This window comes from Pteropus alecto, unplaced genomic scaffold (genome assembly GCF_000325575.1).
Source record: "Pteropus alecto unplaced genomic scaffold, ASM32557v1 scaffold20, whole genome shotgun sequence".
Taxonomy (NCBI): domain Eukaryota; kingdom Metazoa; phylum Chordata; class Mammalia; order Chiroptera; family Pteropodidae; genus Pteropus; species Pteropus alecto.
Window position 1 is genome coordinate 8,210,791 of NW_006436298.1, and position 21,793 is coordinate 8,232,583.

The 21,793-nt window shown below is 33.8% G+C and overlaps 1 protein-coding gene across 3 annotated transcripts in view; it reads left to right on the forward strand.

Annotated features, from left to right (window-relative positions):
- TNPO1 (transportin 1) overlaps positions 1–21,793 on the forward strand; it is an 84,721-nt gene that overhangs the window by 46,929 nt on the left and 15,999 nt on the right. For all 3 annotated transcript variants that reach the window (XM_006913129.3, XM_006913130.3, XM_015590409.2), the window contains exons 6-13: positions 280–413; positions 3,996–4,077; positions 6,903–7,025; positions 8,853–8,971; positions 15,260–15,320; positions 15,863–16,031; positions 18,547–18,699; positions 19,441–19,666. In XM_006913129.3, coding sequence (XP_006913191.1) covers positions 280–413; positions 3,996–4,077; positions 6,903–7,025; positions 8,853–8,971; positions 15,260–15,320; positions 15,863–16,031; positions 18,547–18,699; positions 19,441–19,666 — 1,067 coding nt within the window. The remainder of the gene's footprint in view (positions 1–279; positions 414–3,995; positions 4,078–6,902; positions 7,026–8,852; positions 8,972–15,259; positions 15,321–15,862; positions 16,032–18,546; positions 18,700–19,440; positions 19,667–21,793) is intronic.

Below are 21,793 nucleotides of genomic sequence, written 5' to 3' on the forward strand. Positions count from 1 at the left end.
AAGAATATTTCAGGGGAAGTTAGGTTTTTGAATTAGATATTTTAATCTCTGCCAACCAAGTATTTTTTAATTATAAGTTATTTAATGCAAAAAAATATTATATTTAAACTGAGATTTTTGAATAACCAGCGGTATAATTATCTGAAAATTCATGATTAAATTTATAGATTTTACGTGGGCTGAGAACATAAATCCACACAAATTAGTCAATATTTCTCAATTTGCTTTTAAAATGACTTCATTTTTAATTAATTCTAATAATTTAAATGTCTTTTACAGGGAGCATTTGGTGCCCTTCAGAAGATATGTGAAGATTCTGCTGAGATTTTAGATAGTGATGTTTTAGATCGTCCTCTCAACATCATGATTCCCAAATTTTTACAGTTCTTCAAGCACAGTAGCCCAAAAATAAGGTATCTGTATAGCCAATATTAATGTATAAACTCTGATAGAAGCCTGATCACTTTCTTCTTTTTGCATTACCTAACATTTTTGTGACTATAGCAAAAATAGTACATCTTCCACAAAGGTAAATTTTGGTAATTGAAATTTATTCCTTTAATAACAAAGCCCAGGAAATGTTGGCCTTTTCTGATAAAAATGTTCATCGGATATGATGGTTCTCTATTTTCTACATGATTAATTGCATTTGTAATGGTTAACAGACATGCTTTTAAGGTCCTTTGTGAAAGGCAGAAAATCATTAGGTTTGTTTTTTGTTTGCTTTTGTGTTTTAAATTTATGAATCTTGCCAAGTAGAAGTACCTTCATTTGCACCTTGTGTAATAAAAAATTATTTCAGTATGACATCTAAATTATTAAGTAATTCTAGTTTAAGGGGTTTACATCTAATAAAAACATTTTAAGTCTGAAGGTGGAAGGATTTTTGAGTACTCTAAAATCACATAGTAGGCCTGGTTAGCTGATCCTGAAGTTAACTTGGGCTGCTTTATTTCTTCTATATCCATATTTCCTTGAACAGTGCCTAGCATATAGTTCTAAACATAATGATAACATAAATATCATATTTAGAATATTATCTTTTGAATAGTTTTGTTATCAGTTTTATCAAATTACAATTATTGTGCCGTCTTTATTACACTGAAGTGAGACTATAATTTCACCAGAAGTTCCCCAGCTTGCTGTAATTTTTTTGTCCTCTCCAATTTTATATATATTTTTTTCTAACATGAACTTTGCTTATTATTTCTTTGGAAAAGTCATTGCCTTTTTTCTTTTGCTTGTCAGTTGCTTTGATTTTTTTTTTTTTTTTTTAACAGTTGCCAATACTTCATGCTTTTATATAAAATAAACTTTACTATTTAAAGTAGAAATTATGCAGTTCCTAGAGGCTTAAGGAATATCCAGCTGCATGAACTTTATAGGCTTAAACTATTAATTAGTTCAGATGCTATTTGGGGCTTACTTCAAGATTCCAAGCTGTATTCCAAAGGATTATGCTTTCAACGTTGTAACCAAAGGGTAATTGGAATCTTTTTCTTGCTTAGAAAAGGAATTCTCTATTTAGTTCTTATTCTTTTACCTTTATTTAATTTTAGTCACTTTTCATCTTACATGGTACTTAGTACAGTGTTAAACTCACAGTGGAAACTTATAGATGCTTATTCGTGGTAGTGTCGGGCAAATAAACATTTTCAAAATAAAATTTTTTCTTCCTGGCATAAGTAACTAGATAGAGGAGTTCATGTTCCCAGGAAGTCTTCCCCCTTTTAACATTGCAACTAAGGTGATGAAAGAAAGTGTGGTGATTTGCATACTTTTTAGAAATTTACTTTTTTGTGATCAATTCTCAGCAGTTAACAAAAATTTAAAAAACATTCCTGGTGATTGATACACCATTACTGGATATAAAAATTTCTTTTATAATTTTAAGACATTTTTGTAGATGATCATGTGTTTAAAACTTAATTAGATGGAGTTCACCAATACAGAAATGTTTCCATTCAGTGAATGTTTCTTACTACCCATTTGAGATTCTGTTTTACACACTGTTAAAATATTTCTTAACACCTTATTAATACATTTTAACTGGTATTTACTATGAAATTGTTTTTTTCTCTCAAAATAAGTGTTGGACTTTGAGAATGTAGAATGAGGCAAAGAAATAGTTTTATCTATCACATGACTAAGCAATTTAAAAATCAGTTTTATTTTTCAGTCACACAGATTGGGTTATGATTCCTAACTCATGATACTGTCATCATTTCCCACTTCCATTTAGTCTTCAGTTACTTATTATTATTTTCAATAAGTACTTAAATCCACCACCCAAAATAAAAGTTAAGACCTCGACAGCAACCTATATCTAATCCCAGCATTAAATTCGTTTTTTTTTGTTTTGCACTTAAAAATAATTTATTGCGTCTATGTGTAAAATGTATATATACAATTTGTTTAACTTTATAAAAAAGTATTTTACTAAATTTAATCTTTGGTGGCGTCTTAAATTTAATATTATGTTGCTAAGATACATCCATATTGTGTCACTATGGCTCAATTTGTTTTGACTACTGTATAGTATTCCTTTGTATGACAGTTACACAGTTCATGTATCTTATACACACAAATACACACACACCCCCGATGGCTTTTGAGTGGCTTCTAGGTTTTTGCTATTGTGGGCAGTGCTGCTGAAAACATTTGTATACTAGTGTCCTGTCTATATGCAAGAGTTTCTCTTAGGAAGGTAAATAAACTCTTGGGAAGGAATTTCTGGGACACAGGGCATATGAATGAATAACTCAAGGAAATAACAACAAACTGTTCTCCAGAAGAGCGGCATTAATTTATATTCCTTATTAACAAAATGAAAGTTTCTTTGGGTACACATTCAGCTTTTAATTTTTGCTAATCAAATAGATATAAAATGTTATTTCAAATTTATGGTCTTGGGAGTTTGTCATTAATCATGTTGAACATCTTGTCATGTTGGCTATATGTGGTAAGAATAAGGGGCTAGACAGTAATTCAGGAATTTTTGTGCAGAAGATTCTCTGTAAAGGAACCAGTCATGCAGAGACCCTGAAGAAAGTAAAGTAGCAGTCTTTGAAATATCAAGGCAAAGAACATTTAAGATGGGGAACAGCAAGTACGAAGGCCCTGGAGTAGGGAACAAGCCTTTTAGAGTTATAGAAGAAAAAAAGTCATGTAGCATGATAGAAAATGAAGTTAGAGAGATAGAGAGTAGCCACTTTATAGTGTAATGTCTAGGCTAATAGTCAGCAAGCTGACTTACAGGGGCCAAATCCAGCCATAGCCATGACCCATGAGCTAAGGATAACTTTATATTTTAAAAGGTTCGAAGGTGTGTGTCGGGGCGGGGGCGGGGAGGAATGAAGGTCTTAAGTGACCCACAAAGCTTAAAAATATTTAAAAAGTAGATTGTTTTATTGGAGCAGGCTGAACAAGGATTTAATTTGATCTTATTAATGTGTGTCAAACAAGTTTTAGTGGAGTTTGGCACAGCGGAAGTCAGAAAGCCAGTTAGAGCCTATTGGAGTCATCCTTGCTGGGAGGGAGATCATGATTTGGAATAGGGAAGTAGTGGAGGGTAGTAAGTGATTTGATTATGGATATATTTTTAAAGGTAGTGCCGTTGAGAATTGCTGTGGAATTGAATTGGGTATGTCAGAACACATAGACTATAGACTATACCCATTTTTAGTTTCAAAAGGACTACAAACCAGTTTTTAAATTTGTAGGTATATAAGTTCCCATATGCCCCCACCGTTTAGAGGTATCCACTAACTTAGGAGCAATAACATTGTTGTGCAACCTGCATCTTACACTTACTATATTATTCATGTTCTTTCTATGTTAATGCAGAGAAATTTGACTCATTCTTTTTATGAGTGTGTGTGTGTACACACACTATAATATTTTCATGGAGAAATGTTTAAGTTCTTAACCAGTCTTCTGTAAATAGAAAAAGGATAAACAGTGAGCATATATTGAATTTTGAATTTTGTTTCTAGATCTCATGCTGTTGCATGTGTCAATCAGTTCATCATCAGTAGGACTCAAGCTCTGATGCTGCATATTGATTCTTTTATTGAGGTAAGATTTATTCCTCCCCACCCTCCTATTTGTGAGAATGTTAGAAAAATGTTAGTTGAGGAAGAAGGGTTCCAGTCAGATGTCGGGTAGATGAAGGGAAAAAAAAAAGTTAATGGCACGTAGTTTTATAACTGTAAACTTTTCCTCTGTTACTGGTTTTTCCACTTGTATCATGATACAAACATTGATTATGGATGTGTGTGTGTGTGTGTGTGTGTGTGTGTGTGTGTGTGTGTTTAATATCTTCACTATAAAAATCTCTGCTTTGGTATACTGTTCAGTCGCAACTTGGAAGTTAAATCTCCCAGCTCATTTGCAATATTTGAAATATGAAACATTGCTGAGGTTGAATACACTTAAATTGATACGGAATCTAAAGGCACATACTAAAGGACAGTACAGTATACCTATATGTTCTGTGACTTTTAAGTGAAACAAAGTATAAGGAAACCAGTTTTACTGTAGGCTAACTGACATAAACAAGAGTTAAGTTCCTACCGCAGCTCATCAACGTTATAATGAAATGACATTCGAGGACCTGCTGTACTTCCGTTTTTCTGTTGGTTCCCATTATAAAATTATATGTGTCAGGGAAAACATTGGCCTTTAAATCTCAAACAAGCATTTCTAAAAACACTTAACATTCGATAAAAGCAGAAAGACAAGCATAATTTAAGTGCTTCACTTTTATTTTTGCCAAATGAAATTAATTAAATAGTCCCTTTTTTTTCCTGCTGTTCTTTAAAAAATCCTTTAGAGGCCATACTTCTGGTCTTTCTATTGGAAAATTATAAATAAAAGAAAATCATGTTGTGTGTGTTTTTTTGTTTTTTTTGTTTTCCCACTCATTTACTGAGTACCTACTATGAATCAGGCACTGAGCTTGGTGCTAGGGGTACCTAAATAACTTTTATATCTCAGGTGTTTTCAGTCTAGTTTGGAATAGAGGATAATAGATAATATTAGAGGTCTGGAGTAAGTCTGCCTGGGTTCAAATCCCAGGTCCAGAGCCTAATAGCTATATTAATCTTGGGCGCCTTCATGAACTGATATTTTCAGTTTCATCATCTGTAAAAGGAGACCTACCTTGTTGGATTGTTATAATAAACTGGAACAATGTCTGCCACAGAGTAAGCACTGTACATATTAACTACAACTATTACTTTTTAGAAGTTGTCATTATAATAATAGTTCCTCTTAGTGTTCTTCTTTCATACCTTATTAAGGGACCTGGTAGACATACCAGTATCTTATACAGAAATATAATTTAGAATAAAAGAGATTAAATTATCTCTAAAAATAAAAATTAGATAAGACCTTACTCAGCAAGTAGAGCAAGAACATTTTTCCCAGCAGTTTAAAATAGTTTCAATTAGTGTTGAATGCCATATTAACACTTCTTTGCTGCTTGATAATCATCTAAGGGTCAGCCAGTTTTTCATGCAAGAGGAGTAAACCTCCAGAGGCGGTGCCTGATACATAGTAGGCCCTCAGTAACTAATTGCCAAATAAATTTGATTAATTATTTTCTTCAATTATCAATGTTTTCATCAGGGGCTGATGTCTGTTACTGATGGGAAGTGTATTGGTTACTAATATATGGCCATAACACACCTTGGCAAAGCTGGCTATTCATATTAAGACAACATCAAATTAAGGAAAGATGTATATTCTAACGTGTAAGCAGTACCTGCTGGAAAGAACAGTATTCTCTGACTTTATAAAATATATCTGATTAAAAGAGGAACTACATCAAATGTGGAGGCAGGACTTGGGGAAATCAAAGACTTTAAAATGCTGCAACAGTACTTCACAGACTTATATTTGATATTTGAACTTTTGCATTGTCTTACCTTTGCTTGTAATAAGATTTCAGTTTCATCTCTTTGGAGACGTTTTTATGATTTCCTGGGAAAAGATAATGGGGCACATTGGATTTTACTTAATTTTTTTTTATGATCTTTTTACTGCTTTTAATGTATGTGTTGTGTGTGTTTGTGTTTACAAATAAAGTAAAATCTCATGAGTGAGATAGGAAAGGTTTATTGCTTTTTCTTCTCACATCCCATTTGCAGCCTCTACAAGAGACAGCTTATTCTTCTAGTGAAGGCTTGTTGGTATAGTGAAATGAGTGTGGACTTATTCATGATTCCGTGAAAACCAAATTCAGATCTCCCACTGGCTAGCAAGTTACTTAACATCTAAACTTTCATATCTTTATCTGGAAAATTGTATAACATCTCAGAGTTGTGAAGATTAAACGAAAGTCTCCTGTTCATTCAGACATTTTTTTAAACTTTGTAGAGAAACTTCTTAACAGTATAAGATTGATTGCTACTTTTATTATTTTTTCAGTAGTTGACTCTGAACAAACTCAGTATATATTTCCCAATTATTGGTGATTTCATAAGACTTGGACTTATTACCACCTTAAAAATCAGAGTTGGTAGGAATAACCTCTTGACAGATAGTAATTTTGAAGAATAAATCAAATTGTATTTTAGTAATTATCTCTACTTCTGAATGAATGCCCCTGTGTCCTAATGACATGGTTTTATTCTCACAAATGAAAAATTACCTCAAAACACAACGAATTATACTTTATCAGAAAGAATTATCTAGATTGTTTACCAAAATCATAATTTTTGGCAATTATCAATGCATTTGTTTTATAATTTCTTATATTGTCAGCCGATTAAGTCAGTCTTTATTTGTATTGTATCTTAGGGTTTTTTTAAATGTTACCAACTTGCAGATTACTGGTTGTTATTTATAAACCTAATATTGGTAATATTTACCTAGAAAAAATGTTTCTTGTACAATAGAATCTCTTTGCATTGGCTGGGGATGAAGAACCAGAGGTACGGAAAAATGTATGCCGGGCACTTGTGATGTTGCTTGAAGTTCGAATGGATCGCCTCCTTCCTCACATGCATAATATAGTTGAGGTAACACAAGCAATTTAAAGGTTCTCTCCTCATCTTTCCTTCAAGAAAAATCTTGGGCATAAAATGTGCAATGTGAAACCACTCTTATATTATTTCATACACTGGAGGTGACTACAAAAAATAGTTATTGTCTTAAAATGATAACTTTATAGTAATTTTTATAAGATTTAAAGAGTTATAAAGGGGGAAATAATTTTTCCCTTTTATGAATAGCTTTTAACCAAAATAATTAGGAAATACTTAGATTATGTGTGTTTACTAGATAATGGGTTAGGTAGACTAAATGATCAATAAAGCTGATAGATTAAGTGGCATATTATTTTGTCATTAAGAATGTTCTACCCATTACTGATAAAATTAATCTGATCAGCCTGGTTATTTATGATAACAGTGAGATTTATGAGTAGAAAATACATAACCATTATTATAGTTAGTTCCAGGAAACTATTTAGATTTTAAAATGTAATTAAAATAATTTTATTGGGAAATTCTAAGTACATTGATCACAGTTTTGCCATATTTCAAGGAAGGAATAAGTAATAACAAGATATAGTTATCACTAGAAAAAAAAATTTAGATGCTACCCAGTAATGCTGTAGTCACATTATACCACTTAATTTTCATATTACTGTATGCGAGTAATATGTAGATGTGTGCGTGGATTAAACAGTATGTATCTAGATCCTCCCTTTCAGTTCCAGAGATTGATATAAAGTGGAGAGGGAAGATCTTTTTTTAAAAGATGGAGTCTAAGACCTGTTAGAAGAAGGCTAGCACCCATGGTTTATAGCAACTTTTCTAAAACATTAGGAAAGACGATTGTAGAGCTAAGCATATGTAGCAGCATAAGATGGGAATAAATGACAGTTTCTCTGATGAGCCTATTCTCCCCATGAAATATTTGGAAGAATCAGATGGAGTTGGTTGAAAGTTTAGTGAGAGTGTGGAGTTAACCAGAAAGTTCAGAAGACATTTTATCATTTGCTAAGGCCATATTACAGCTGGGGAGCCTAATTTATAATGCTACAGATCTTTTTTCAGTAGGACATGGTATGCAATGTAATAGGGGTTGGCCTGTCACAATCGTTGGTTGCCATATTTCGTCATATGTGAGGTGTTTCAATCAGGCAGAGGATGTGTACTAAGAATTCATCAGTAGACACCAATTCCAGTTTATATTGGGAAATTGTGTGACTTTGATTATGTTTATTGTGTTATTGCATGTAAGGGTTTTTTAAAGAAAGTTAGACAGCATGCCTTTGGTTAGATTTGGGGTCATGTTATTCCAACTAAGTGAATTTGTCTTGTTATGTTCAGAGGACATGATAAAGCTATTTTGTTGGAAACTACAAGTTATAGTTACACTGAGAAATGTCACTGCTTTCCAAATTAAAAAAAAATTAACTTGTGTATATCTCTAAGTATATGAAAGATACACATTCAAGAGACACTTTAATTATAAAAAGTTTCTTCATTTTAAGAAAGATTTAATGGAGTTTATTTTGATGTTTCTACAAAGATTTAATGTTTGATTATTGGTAGATTTTTAAACTCTCAGTGGTTTCATAAAACAATATGTCCATACAGAAGTAGATAAATGATACATGGATTGAACACTTTCATTAGGTAACATTCTAAAGCAGCAATTCTTGTTTGGCTGCATGTTAGAATTAACTAGGAAGCTTATTAAAAAATCCACACCCTAGATTGGGAGCCATTGTAAAATTGTAAGGCCATGCAAAGGACCGTTAACTTGCTGCAATAAGATTAGGTTTATTTTAATTGTATGATTTTAACTGGTTAATTTTAAGGCTCTTTTGTTTACAGTACATGCTACAGAGGACCCAAGATCAAGATGAAAATGTGGCTTTAGAAGCCTGTGAATTTTGGCTCACTTTAGCTGAGCAACCAATATGCAAAGATGTACTTGTAAGGCATCTTCCTAAGTAAGTGTTCTTTCTTGTGAATACTACTGTGTTCTTAAATTTAATAGTGATTACTCGTTTTTATGTTGAATTCTGCCATCACGGAATTAAGTTCTAAAGAAGTCAAACTTAATTTTATTGTTGGTATAAGGGAAGAGAATTTTCAGGGGGCAATTAAAATTTTTTAATTACTTGAGCATGGTTTATTCTAAATTATACTTAATTTTCGACAACTCCTGGCACTGTTTTTTGTTTTTTTTTTTTTAATAACTCTTATAATTTCACCATTGACTCTGGTGGGTTTTTCCCAAAAAATGTTTTCCCACAAGTTATGATGCTATGAAATTTTTGTTATAGGCTGAACATTATTAAGCCTATTTTTAACCATATAAATACTGTTTGATCAGATTTTTTTTTTCCGGTTTTGAGATATAATTGACATAAAACATTAGTTTTAGGTATACAATATAATAATTTGATACATGTATTAAAATCAGTTGTTTTAAACGTAATGCTTACTTTTGAAAATAAGTAATACAGGCTTGTGGAAGAAAACTAAAATGCAGAAAACTTAAAATCCTGAGTAATCATAGTATTTTTGATGTGTTGCTTTTAATGTTTTTGTTTTTTGTTTTTTGTTCTTTTCCTGTGTTAGTGTACCGTATACCAAATACCATATATTCAAGGCGTTTGGGGAAGAATTAAATTTGATAACATGTGAAACACTTAACATGGCATCTAGCTATAGTTCGTGCTTAAAATTCTGATCGTACTGTTCTGTGGTTTGCTCTTTTCAGTTACTGTATGTTGCATGCTTTCCTCCATGTCATTAGTCTTTAAACTTTTGAGTACCGTTCCATCATGGTATGAATACTATGTATTTATAATTGACTGTTCTGTTATTGAATAGTTAAATAGTTTGCCCTTTTTCTTTTTAATCAAATAATACTGGAGTGAACATCTTTCTTCGTCCATAAATGGTTGTTTATTTCAGGTAGAATTTTTAGAAGTGATTTTTCCCAAAGTCAGAGGGCTGGATTCGTCATAATTCTTCATAAGTATTCCACATTATTCTCCAGTGAAGTTATGCCAGTTTATACCAGTGGTGTTCCGTCCTATCACAGCTTTTGCCAGCCATTAATTATAATTTCTCTACTCTTAGCTGTCGGGATGAGCCAAGAACAAAACCGCTTGTTTTAATATGTTGTAGTATTAGCGGAGTCATATATTTTTTCCCCATCTTTATTGAAATATAGTAGACAATTAGTTGCTTGTATTTATTTACATTGTACAATTCAATGAGTTTTTTTCAATTATAATTGGCATACAATAATATGCCAGTTTCGGTTGTATAGCATAGTGATCAGAGATCCACATAACTCGCAAAGTGATCACTCCACTAAATCTAGTTACCCCTCTTATTTATTACAACATCATTAACCATCTTCCCTGTGCCGCGCTCTATATCTCCGTGTGTATTCTGCAACTATTTGTACCTCTTAATCCCTTTGCCTTTTTTTGTCCCCTCAAACCCCCTCCTGTCTAGTATCTCTCTAAATATTCTCTGTATCTGTGAGTTTATTTCTGCTTTTGTTGTTGTTGTGATTTATTTTGTTTTTTAGATTCTCCATGTATGTGAAATTATGCGATATTTGTCTTTCTCTGTCTGACCCATTTCATTCAGTGTAATACCCTCTAGGTCCATCAAGGCAATATCTTTTTCCATCCCCTTCCTTTTATTCTGAGTCTTTTAATTGGAAGTGAGTCTCTTGTAGGCAGCACATGTAGGGGTCTTGTTTTCTTATCCATTCAGCCACTCTCTTGGTTGGAGCACTTAATTCTTCCATTTGAGGTACTCGTTGATAGGATGTGTTTTGGTGTGGGCCTCTTTGGGTTCTTCTTTCTTGGGACTCTGAGCTTCCTAGGGTTGTATGTCTATTTCCTTCACCAGGTGAGGGAAGTTTTCTATCATTATTCAAATAGCTCTTCAACGTCTTTTTTTTTTTTTTTCTGATACTCTTATGACACAGATATTTTTACATTTAATAGTGTCCCATAGGCTTCTTAAATTATTATTATAGTCTTGGCTTTTTTTTTTTTTTTTTTTTTGGCCATTCTGATTGAGTATCCTTGGCTTTCCCATCCTCATTTGATCTTCTTTATTCACTGTTTATTCCATTTAATATACTTCTCATCTCAGATAATGTTCTTCATTTCTGACTGGTTCCCTTTTATGATTTCCATTTCCATTTTTATGTTTTTTATCTCTTCGTTAAAGTTCTCACTGAATTCATCTATACTTACCGTAAGTTAGTGGAGCCATTTTTTCAGATGTTTGGTACTTGGATTTTCTCATTTTCATATAGTCAGTTAACTTCTTTTTCCTTTCCAATAAATTCTTTCCCCAAAGAAAGCACCACTTCCACCTCTATTTTATTTTTGGCAATCTGGAACATCAGATGCTAAATGGATTCTTTTTTCTTTAGGAAATTCACATATTATTATTCCTTTTCTTCCTGATTTGTGAAACTAAATATGAGTATATTATGACATGCTTGTTTCTTGTTATAGAATCATATAATTGTAAAAGTCATGTAAACAGACATTAGTTTTTATAAAAACTGAAGAGCTTCCTTCTGTTAAAACCTAAGCTATAACGTTAGGTATTACCGATAATATGCATTTATGGCTAGGTGCTCTATAAACACTAATAAAATCTAAACATCCTTAAAGTGAGCGGGAATGTGGTAATAGGCTAAAAATTTTGCACTTTTTACTGTGCTAATTAGTGCAAACATTAAACAACTCAAGCCAATTATAACTAGTTTGCCTTATGTCTTCCAGACCACTGGTTTGGGAACCATTTTTATATAAAACAAGGCTGCTTTTATTTTTAGTTGAAATAATGCACTGTGAGGATGGAAGAATACCAACATCAATCTGATGCTGAGATAAAACAGCATGACTTAAAAAAACCTTATTTCCTAGCTCCATTAATCAGACTCTTATTTAGTATGAGCAAAAAAATGTTTGCTTACAAATCAAAATTGTATACATAATGAGATTTCTCATATTGATACGAACTCACAGTAATATAACAAGAGATAATGACATTAAATTCTTTTATGTGTTTCTGGGCTTTAAAGCCTGTTTTGTTTTGTTTTTTATTTGTTTGTTTTACCTGGTACTATATTCTTGATTATTAAACATTTTGTTATCTGGTAAGAAAGTCTTTTTCTCCCAAAATTATTTTGTATTTTCTCGCCTTTATTCTTGCACATTTCTGTGTCCTGGGGCTGTTGTTTGGATTAATTCATGTAAAACGACCTAATGCTCAGCACACATTTCGGTAAACATTGATTGTTGGTATTAACATCATTGCCTTACTGTGATGTTGCATGAAAAATTCTCATTTTCATTGGCTGTATGAGGTTTCAGGAGAAAGAATCTTAAATACACTTCTTCAAAAATAATGGGATGCCTTGCATGATTGGACTCATCACATGACACATGTCATATTGCCAAATGGTCACAGTTAACTCCTGTATCTCACTTTGCAACCTCATTTTTTTTTTTTTTTTTTTACTTGCCCAGCTTTCTCAGTCCCTTATTTCCTGCACATGCTTTTATTTCCCTATGTGGCACAAACATCATAAATTAACTGTACTGATAGTAAACTCTCAACTCTACCATGCATCTCCCGTGCTCTGGATTAATTGAACTGTCTTTATGGCTTGTTAAATACTATTGGGAAAAATATAACAATCTATGGTCTTCAACATCAAGTGGACCCTTCTTGCTCTTTGCCAATTTTTCTTGTTCTAGATCAGTTTTTATCATCCATTCACCAGAGCAACTATTTCAAACCTTTGTCACTCTTCTGAATTTCTCTTCATTCATTTTGATTACTTCTATTTTATCAGGAAAACAAGTAACCCTTCATCTTGTCCCAAAACTTACAGATATATTTTCATGTGAGTTGTCCTCTTCGTAACCAGTCTTTCTATTTATGGTCTTAGCTAGCATAATTTTTTTCTTACCCTCTGGGACCTCACTCCATCAGATAGATATATTCAACTTTCTCCTCTTTGTTGCCTCTTTCTCCATAACTTTTTAACTTGCTGCAGTTTCTTCCATCTTAAAAAGATTCAAAGAATAGATGGGGCTCACTGTCTTCACTTTACCTCACCTCATGTTAACTCTCTAATATTTTAGAGTCTGCTGTCTGTTCTCACCATTTTTCTGAAATTGTTGACAAAGATCATAAGTGATTTAACTGTTGGTTATCCAAATGAACCCAGTTTTCCTGCTTTAATGCCTGTAGCTTACAAAATGTGGTTCTCCAGTTATCTAGTTATGTTATACCAGCTATCATGTTGTTACTATTAATCTTTCTATCTTAGAATTTAGAAGAACTTTGAACATAGTGAAAGTTTGTCTGGCCCAAACAGTTTTTAGACCTATCCAGGAAATTTAAAATCCCACTGCTTCTGTTTCCCTATTACTATTCCTTTAGTTAATGAGGACTTATAAAATTACCTCATTGGCAGTAGAGTTGTACTCAAAATTGGTTCCATACATATTTATTTAATTGATGTTAAAATGCATAAATTTGAAGTAAGGCCTCAACAAAGACTGAGGACATTAACATAGAGCAGGGGACCCCAACCCCTGGGCCTTCTGTGCGGCCTGGTTCTGGCTTGTTAGGAACCAGGCCGCACAGCCGAAGGTGAGCAGCAGGCAAGCGAAGCTTCATCTGTATCTGCAGCAGCTCCCCAGTTCTAGCATCACCACTTCAGCTCCACCTCAGGTCATCAGGCGTTAGATTCTCATAGGAGCACCAGTCCCTGGTGCCAAAGGGTTGGGCACTGCTGAAGAGTGAGAGTTTCTTACATCTGGTGTAGGAAAAGAAAATTGTCTTTGGAGTCAGGCCAAAGAGGTTTTGAAGTCTGACTCTCCTGTTTACTAAAACTCAAGACCTTGTAAAGTAATATAACCTCTCTGAGCCTTAGTTTACTCCTCTATAAAATGGGAATCCTAATACCTTTTCTCATTAGGTTATAAGGAAAGTACTTATAAGCCCACAGCTGGTACTTCTGAGTATGAATTTCTTTGTCTGTTCATACTTTTCCCAAGCCAATAAAGGTAAAATTTGGAAGCAGAGAACTATGTATGGGCTTATTGTAAAATATTGATAAATATTTCCAGAGTATTTTCATAGCTTTTATCCTCAGTTGGCTCTTTTAAATATGTGATGAACCAGTGAGAAAACAAATCATCCAAGCTTAAGCTTAAGAAACTTGTTCAAAGCTCAAAACTGTCATAGCTACAAGAGGAACTGAAGTTAGTGTTTTGACCTTATATGTCTTTTTTAAATATTTTTTAAACTAGGTAGCATAAATATTCCAGTATACCTGGAATTCCATGGTTCTGTTTTAGTGACTACATAAGACTTCAGATTGGGTATGATAATCCTAATTTATTTAACTGTTTTGTTAGTGAAATTTTTGATTGTTTTTAATTAAAGAAATTTAAATTTCCTAACTTTTTGTCAAAAGCTGTAATAACCTATCCATAAAGCTCTTTTTTTCCTTCTTGCATTATTTCTTTTGGCTCATTTCCTTTAGACTTACTATATTTTTATATTTTGAATTCTTATCTCTTTATTAAAAGAATACAATTACTGAATGTAGGCTTATTGTAACAATGTCACACCATTTAAAAATAAAGTAAAAGATGAATTTTGTCCCCTTTTCACCTACTCACTCCGCTCTCCAAAGATACCATTTTTTGTATATCCTTCCTAAGATAGATTGTGTTTACAAGTAATTCATGGGAAATCTACTGTTTTTAACTCAGGTGGACATGTGTTATATGTGTTTTACACTTGGAGTTTTTGTTTGTTTTTAACATATGTATTTGAAATGTATTTTAACCAAGCCCTAAATGGTGCACATTTAGATTTTTTTCCAGTGTTTTTGTTGTAGCAGGGAACATTAGTCTTTAAAAAATGGGTGTTGGTATATTTGGATAAATTCTTAAGGGAGAAATGCTATTTTTTTATTTTATTTCTGTGGACAGGCCCCCTTATCTTTACTAAGTGGGTCCCATGCATAAGTATGTAAAAGGCCTGAGACATGTATTAAGAATACTAATTTGAGAAGGACAGACAGCACAGAATATGCTCTAAGACAATATTAGGGATATGGGTCGTTGTCTCATTGGTGTTGGTATACAAAAGGTTGTTAAGACTTATTAATAATTCCATTGATGTTTAGATCTTTGTTTCATGAATTTGTTTCTTTGTAGGTTGATTCCTGTGTTAGTGAATGGCATGAAGTACTCAGATATAGATATTATCTTACTTAAGGTAAGGAAACTTTCTGGTGAATAGGGAGGATTATTTTTATTGACTTAGTAAATCTTTGAATTTGACTAATAGAACATTTATTTAGAATAGACCCTATGTAAATAGGTTTCCTGTTAGATATAATATGCTACAGAGTTCAAAGGTAGAAGCAAACATAATGAATTTGGGTGGTAATAGATTCCAGCTTAATTGGAACTAGATGGTGACAGTATCAGAGTTAGCATTAATTTTCTATTGATTCCATTTATTTGGCATTTGTTTTTAAATACCTTAAATATGATCTGAATGTGATATTCAGGTAATATAGATCTGAATGTGATATTCAGGTAATATACCAGCTGATGGGGGGCAATATAATGTGATTATGTAAATACCTGATACCTAACAGGTGTTACGGAATGGTCTCTTCACAAAGAACTAATGAAGACGTTTACTTCACAATCCTATGCATGACCCCATCTCTGGATATTCTGATTCTTTTACTCACGTACATATTAACTTGTAACAAATATCACCAAAATTTTCCCTTTAAAAAAAAATAGGGTGATGTTGAAGAAGACGAAACGATTCCTGATAGTGAACAGGATATAAGGCCACGTTTTCATCGATCAAGGACGGTGGCTCAGCAGCATGATGAAGATGGAATTGAAGAAGATGATGATGACGATGATGAAATTGATGATGATGATACAATATCTGACTGGAATCTAAGTAAGTCAAGGAGAGAAAACCACAGTTACCTGCTTTGGTAACAGCTTTATTGAGGAGTAATTCACATACCATATAAGTCACCCATTAATGGGTACAATTCATTGGTTTTTAATATATTCAGAGTTGTGCAACCATCACCACAGTAAATTCTGGAACATTTCATCACCACAGAAACCCCGTACCTATTAGCAGTCATTCCCCCATTTTCTCCCAGTCCCCCAGTCCTAAGCAGCTACCAGTTTATTATCAGTTGATGGGCATTTTGTTGTTTCCTCTTGGCTTTTGTAATGATGTTGTGAACTTTTCTGTAAAGTTTATGTATGGACATGTTTTTAATTCTTTTGGTTGTATATGTGGGATTACTGGGTCTTATGGTAACTCTCTGTTGAACTTTTTGAGTCGGTTTTCCAAAGTGGCTCCACCATCTACTTTCCCGTCAACAGTGTCTTAAGATTCCTTTTTCTCTACGTGCTTGCCAACAGTTGTCTGTTTTTTATTACAGCCATTTTAGTGGATGTGAAGTGGTATCTTATTGTGGGTTTTTTTGATGGCCCTGTCTTTTATTTAATATTCATTATGTTCTTTTAAAAGACTTTATTTCTAAACTGCCATTCCTCAAAAAGCTATATATTTTGTTTGATACTATAAAATGGGAACACTGACCACAAGCCTTTTCTGTTTTCCTAACATAAACTTTTTTGTGTGTGATAATTTGCATGAGAATTATCTGATTATCATGGATAATTCTAAAATAATATAAATTGCTTTGTCATGTTCAAACTTACAAAATATCTTTTTTCAATCTCTGTTAGTTTTTCAACCTTAGCTGCAAATCCGTGTCACCTGTTGAGCTTGCATTCTAGGCCACATTCTCTCGGGAGGAACCTAGACATCTGTGTTTTGCTTGCTTGCTTCCTTGTTCTTTAAGCTCCATTCTTTTAGTTCAGGGTTTCTTGACCTCAGCACTATTGATATTTTGGGTCAAATAATTCATTTTGAAGGCAGTCCTCCACATTGTAGGATGTTGAGCAGCATCCCTGATCGCTATCCAAAAGATGCCAGCATACACACAGTTGTGACAACCAACAGTATCTCTGAATGTTACCAAATGTCTTCCGGGAAACAAAATCACCCCCAGTTGAAAACCTCTGCTGTAATTCAGAGAGTTAGGATTTTTAGTAACTGAAGTGGTTAAGGACATGAATCATCAAGCTGGAATTCCTCTGTTGCCCATTTAGCTTTCTATAACAGTTACTTAGAGATGCAGTCCCCAATTTTTTTTGGCACCAGAGACCGACCGATGCTCCTATGAGAATCTAATACCTGATGACCTGAGGGGGAGCTGAGGCAGTAATAGTAGCTCTGCAGAGTGGCTGCAAATACAGATGAAGCTTTGCTTGCTTGCCTGCCGCTCACCTCCTGCCGTGTGGCCTGGTTCCTAACAGGCCACGGACCAGTACCAGTCTGCAGCCTAGAGGTCGGAGACCCCCTGACTTAGAGTACCTAATGCTCCTGGCACTAAGCCAAGGACTTTGCATCCATATTACATTTAATCTTTCCAACAGCTGTATGTAGATAAGGAAACTGCAAAAAGAGAAACTTGCCTGAGGTTAGTATAGCTAGTAGTGATAGCACATTAATATTAGGACCCAGGTCTGACACAAGAGAATCCAAGGTCTTCACTACTCTCACAAATTAACCTCCCATTGTATTCCTACTTTCAGATTTAGGGCAGTAATAATGTACATTGTCTGAGGGTGGGCACTTCCTTTTGACATCCTAGTCACCTTTATACCCTTCCAGAAGTTTTTCTGTGCCCATACAGAAAAACGCTTGTATGCCTCCTTTTTTGGAATGGAGGCTGACTTCCCAAAAGTAAAATCAGATTATATGTACTCTGCTGGTTCTTCTTCATACATCATATAACTCATCTGTATCAGTACATACAGATTTTATTCAATACATACAGATTATATTTCATGACAGTATAATACTCATTTATAAGGATTCTACCATACAGTATAGCTAAGACCCTTATTGATGAGTAAGGTGTTACTTCTGGCCAATGTAACAGCTTTTTTTAAAAAGGGATTTTACCATTGTCTGATAGTTTATGGTTAACTATTTATTATGCCTAGTTCACAGTGGGAAAATTTTGGATGCTTAATTATATTTTTGTTCTTTTGTTGTTCTTTTCTAAATTATATTAAATGAATTCTGAATTGATATATATTTCCATAGTTAATAGTTTCTTAGTCTGTAAAGAATGTTTTTTAGCATATATTGTGTTTAATGTACTATGACTTTCGTTCCAATTTATAATTAATTTGCTAATTCTTGGTCATTAAAAAGTACTCTTGTTAATAGAATTTTTTTCATGTGACAGACTGCCTATTGAATTCTTTGAAAGTCTAGAGAGATATGAATGAAGTTATACATAAAACAAATACTCATTCTGCATATGTATAAGATAATAGAGATTAGTGTAATATTTTTGAATTAAATACTTCCTTAGGAAAATGTTCTGCTGCTGCCCTGGATGTTCTTGCAAATGTGTATCGTGATGAGCTTTTGCCACATATTTTGCCCCTTTTGAAAGAATTACTGTTTCATCATGAATGGGTTGTTAAAGAATCAGGCATCTTGGTTTTAGGAGCAATTGCTGAAGGTAAGTCATTCCAATTTGAACTGTGAAGTCCTTAATAGGCACTAATGCAGCTAGGCTACTTTAAGGAATTGTTATTCTGTAAGCTAAGACTATTCACTCTTGAATTAACATAATTTCCTATCATGTTTTTGATATGGGTAGATAAGACTCTGATCCACATTAACCTGAAAAAGGATATATGAATCCAAAAGCCATCTTAGGATAAGTGTTTACTTTGAACCAATTAACAGTTATTAATTAAACAGCCATAGACTTCTCATCCCAGCCAGATATTTTGCAGATGCTTCTGTTATAATAAAGGGAATAGGATGAGAGGACAAGGACTCTGATGTCAGAAGCATCCCCATTGCTAGAAAAAAATATCTTTATTCCATAGGTAAGTATAAGAAATATAAGTTGAGCATCATTATCCTATAACAAGTTATTATTCTGTCCTAGTTGTAAACATCTATCTACAAGAAATTGAAATATCTTACAGGTGTTTCTGAAAGTCATAATTTGAGTAGCAGAAGTAAAACGAGCTTTTCTAACGCTATGGAAGCTACTCAGGAGCAGTTAGGTGTCATTTCAGTTTTCTTTGTAATATATATAATTTTGGAAAAGATTGTAGTATATTAATGGCAATGGAAATAATCTGAATATTTTTCATGGATGCATCAGTTGAATATTCAGCTGAAGTAATTTTGTTTTAACTATATTTTAGCACTTCCTGAAAGATTTCTGTTCCTTTTTTTTTCCTAGGTTGCATGCAAGGTATGATTCCATACCTGCCAGAGCTCATTCCTCACCTTATTCAGTGCCTCTCTGATAAAAAGGCTCTTGTGCGTTCCATAACGTGCTGGACTCTTAGCCGCTATGCACACTGGGTAGTCAGCCAGCCCCCGGACACGTACCTGAAGCCATTAATGACAGAATTACTAAAGCGTATTCTGGATAGCAACAAGAGAGTACAAGAAGCTGCCTGCAGGTGGGACAAATTCATAACAAAATGTTCATTGTGGGAAAAGGAGTGGGTACTTCAACCTTGTGATGTTGAAATGTTGGTATTAAACCATTAATGAAGTTTTCGTTATCTGCAGCTTTCACCTGAAGATTTTATAAAACCAACTGTAAAACCAACACTCGTAACTAGACATCAATCTTTGCTGTCTCTTGAACTCTTTTTTTTCTCAGTAGCTATGATAATGATAGAATTATCTTTCACCCCAATTTCCTCAGGTGTCTAGAGTGGTGATGGCACCCTTAAAGCAGTAACAAAGTTAGAGCAGATTCACATCATTAGTCTGCAAGTAAACTACCATAACTCCACAGGAAGTGCCGCATTTTTGTTTGGTTTCCTGTAGTTTATTCATTCGGCATGTTTTTTTAGCTCTACTCATTATTAGGCATGTACTAAATGCTGGGCTTAAGTTCCTCTCATCTTGAAAACTTATAGACTGGTAGGGAGTACTGAACAACTATATAATTTACAGCAAGTACTGTGAAGGAGATAGGTAAAGAGTTCACACTGCTAGTGAACAGGGCTTTCATTAACAAGTGGCTTAAGCCTATCATTTTTAGGAAAATTCCTGACTCAGTAGAACAAGATAATACAAACACTAATTTTAGAAATGAAGAGCTAGATATACCTTAGTGTCAGAACAAATTCAGGTCTAAATTGAAGTCATTGAACTGAGATCCTGAAGTTTCTTCCTTTCTTGTACATTTGTCCCAATAGATGAGGCAGATTTATAATAAAAAGTGTATTGTGCACTCTGATACATAGTGTGGGGCTTAGGGAAACATTTTTTTTAACTTTATTGAAGAATAATTGACAAATATAATTGTATATATTTAACCCATTTCCCATTTAGGAAAAAAAGTGCAGCTCACTGCCAGTATTAATTTTACGTAAATGCTCTTTGAGGCTGAAGCAAATCTGACTGGTTTTCAGTGTGAAAGTAAAATCTAAAAACTGTTCTTGGAATTATTTCTAAACAGAACTTGTCTCTAATCCCAGTGTAACAACTGTATACATGAATTAGATTCATCAAATAAATTTTCAGCGATAATTAGTAAAAACAGAATGTTATAAATAGAATGATGTCATTTGTTTCCAACAACTATTGATATACTAGAGCAATGCAAAAATAATAATAAAAGGGAGATATTTCATGGCATACTTTGAGGTAAGGTTTAGACTAATTGGCAAGTTATCTATCTCGGGGTAAGTGCTTTTGGTGAGTATTGTCAGGGCAAACAGGAAATGGGTTAAAGAGTACAACATGATCATTTGACGTACATACACATTGTAGAACGATTACCAAGATAAAGATAACATTCACCTCACATAGTTAAAATAGGTGACTTTTCATAATGACGGTACTTAAGCTCTCGGCAACTTTCAAATGTGCAATATATTTTTAATTACAGTTGCCACGCTGTGCATTAGGTCCTAAGAATTCTTATAGCTGAAAATTTGTGCCCTTTGACCTCATCACCCCATTTTCCCCTTCCATTATGAGAAACATTTGAGAGGTGATGATGCTGCTCTGTTCTTATACATACATATCAAACACACTAAGAATTAAAAATTTTTTGTGTGTGTTACCCTTTGTGTATATCTGAAGGGTGAAGTGTAAATTAGAGTTTGTTTTAATTCTAATTTTATTGATCTGGAAAAATCCCTAGAAGGTAAGTGAATCGGGACATTGTTTTGTTTATTGCTATGTCCCAGCACTCAGTGAATAAATAGTAAATACCAAATAAATTTGTTGAGTGAATAAATATAAGAACCAACAATTTTTCCCCCTCTTTAATTCCTCCACCTTCCACCCCTAATCTATGGATGTTGCCGTTTCCCCTTAAGAACTGGATCTCTGAAGATGAGGCATCTCCTCCCACACGGTCACATTGTGGACCCGGGGCCTGGCGCACCCAGGGTATGGTCCGTGGCTCCACCTGGGGCCCGAACCCAGGACCTTCTGTGTGTAAAGCAGACATGCTAACCACTACACTATCAAGCCATCCCAAGAACCAACAACTCTTAGTTTTAGAGTTTACCATCGCAGTTAAATAAATGCCCATAGGTAACAGTCTTTTTGAAAGAGGTGGT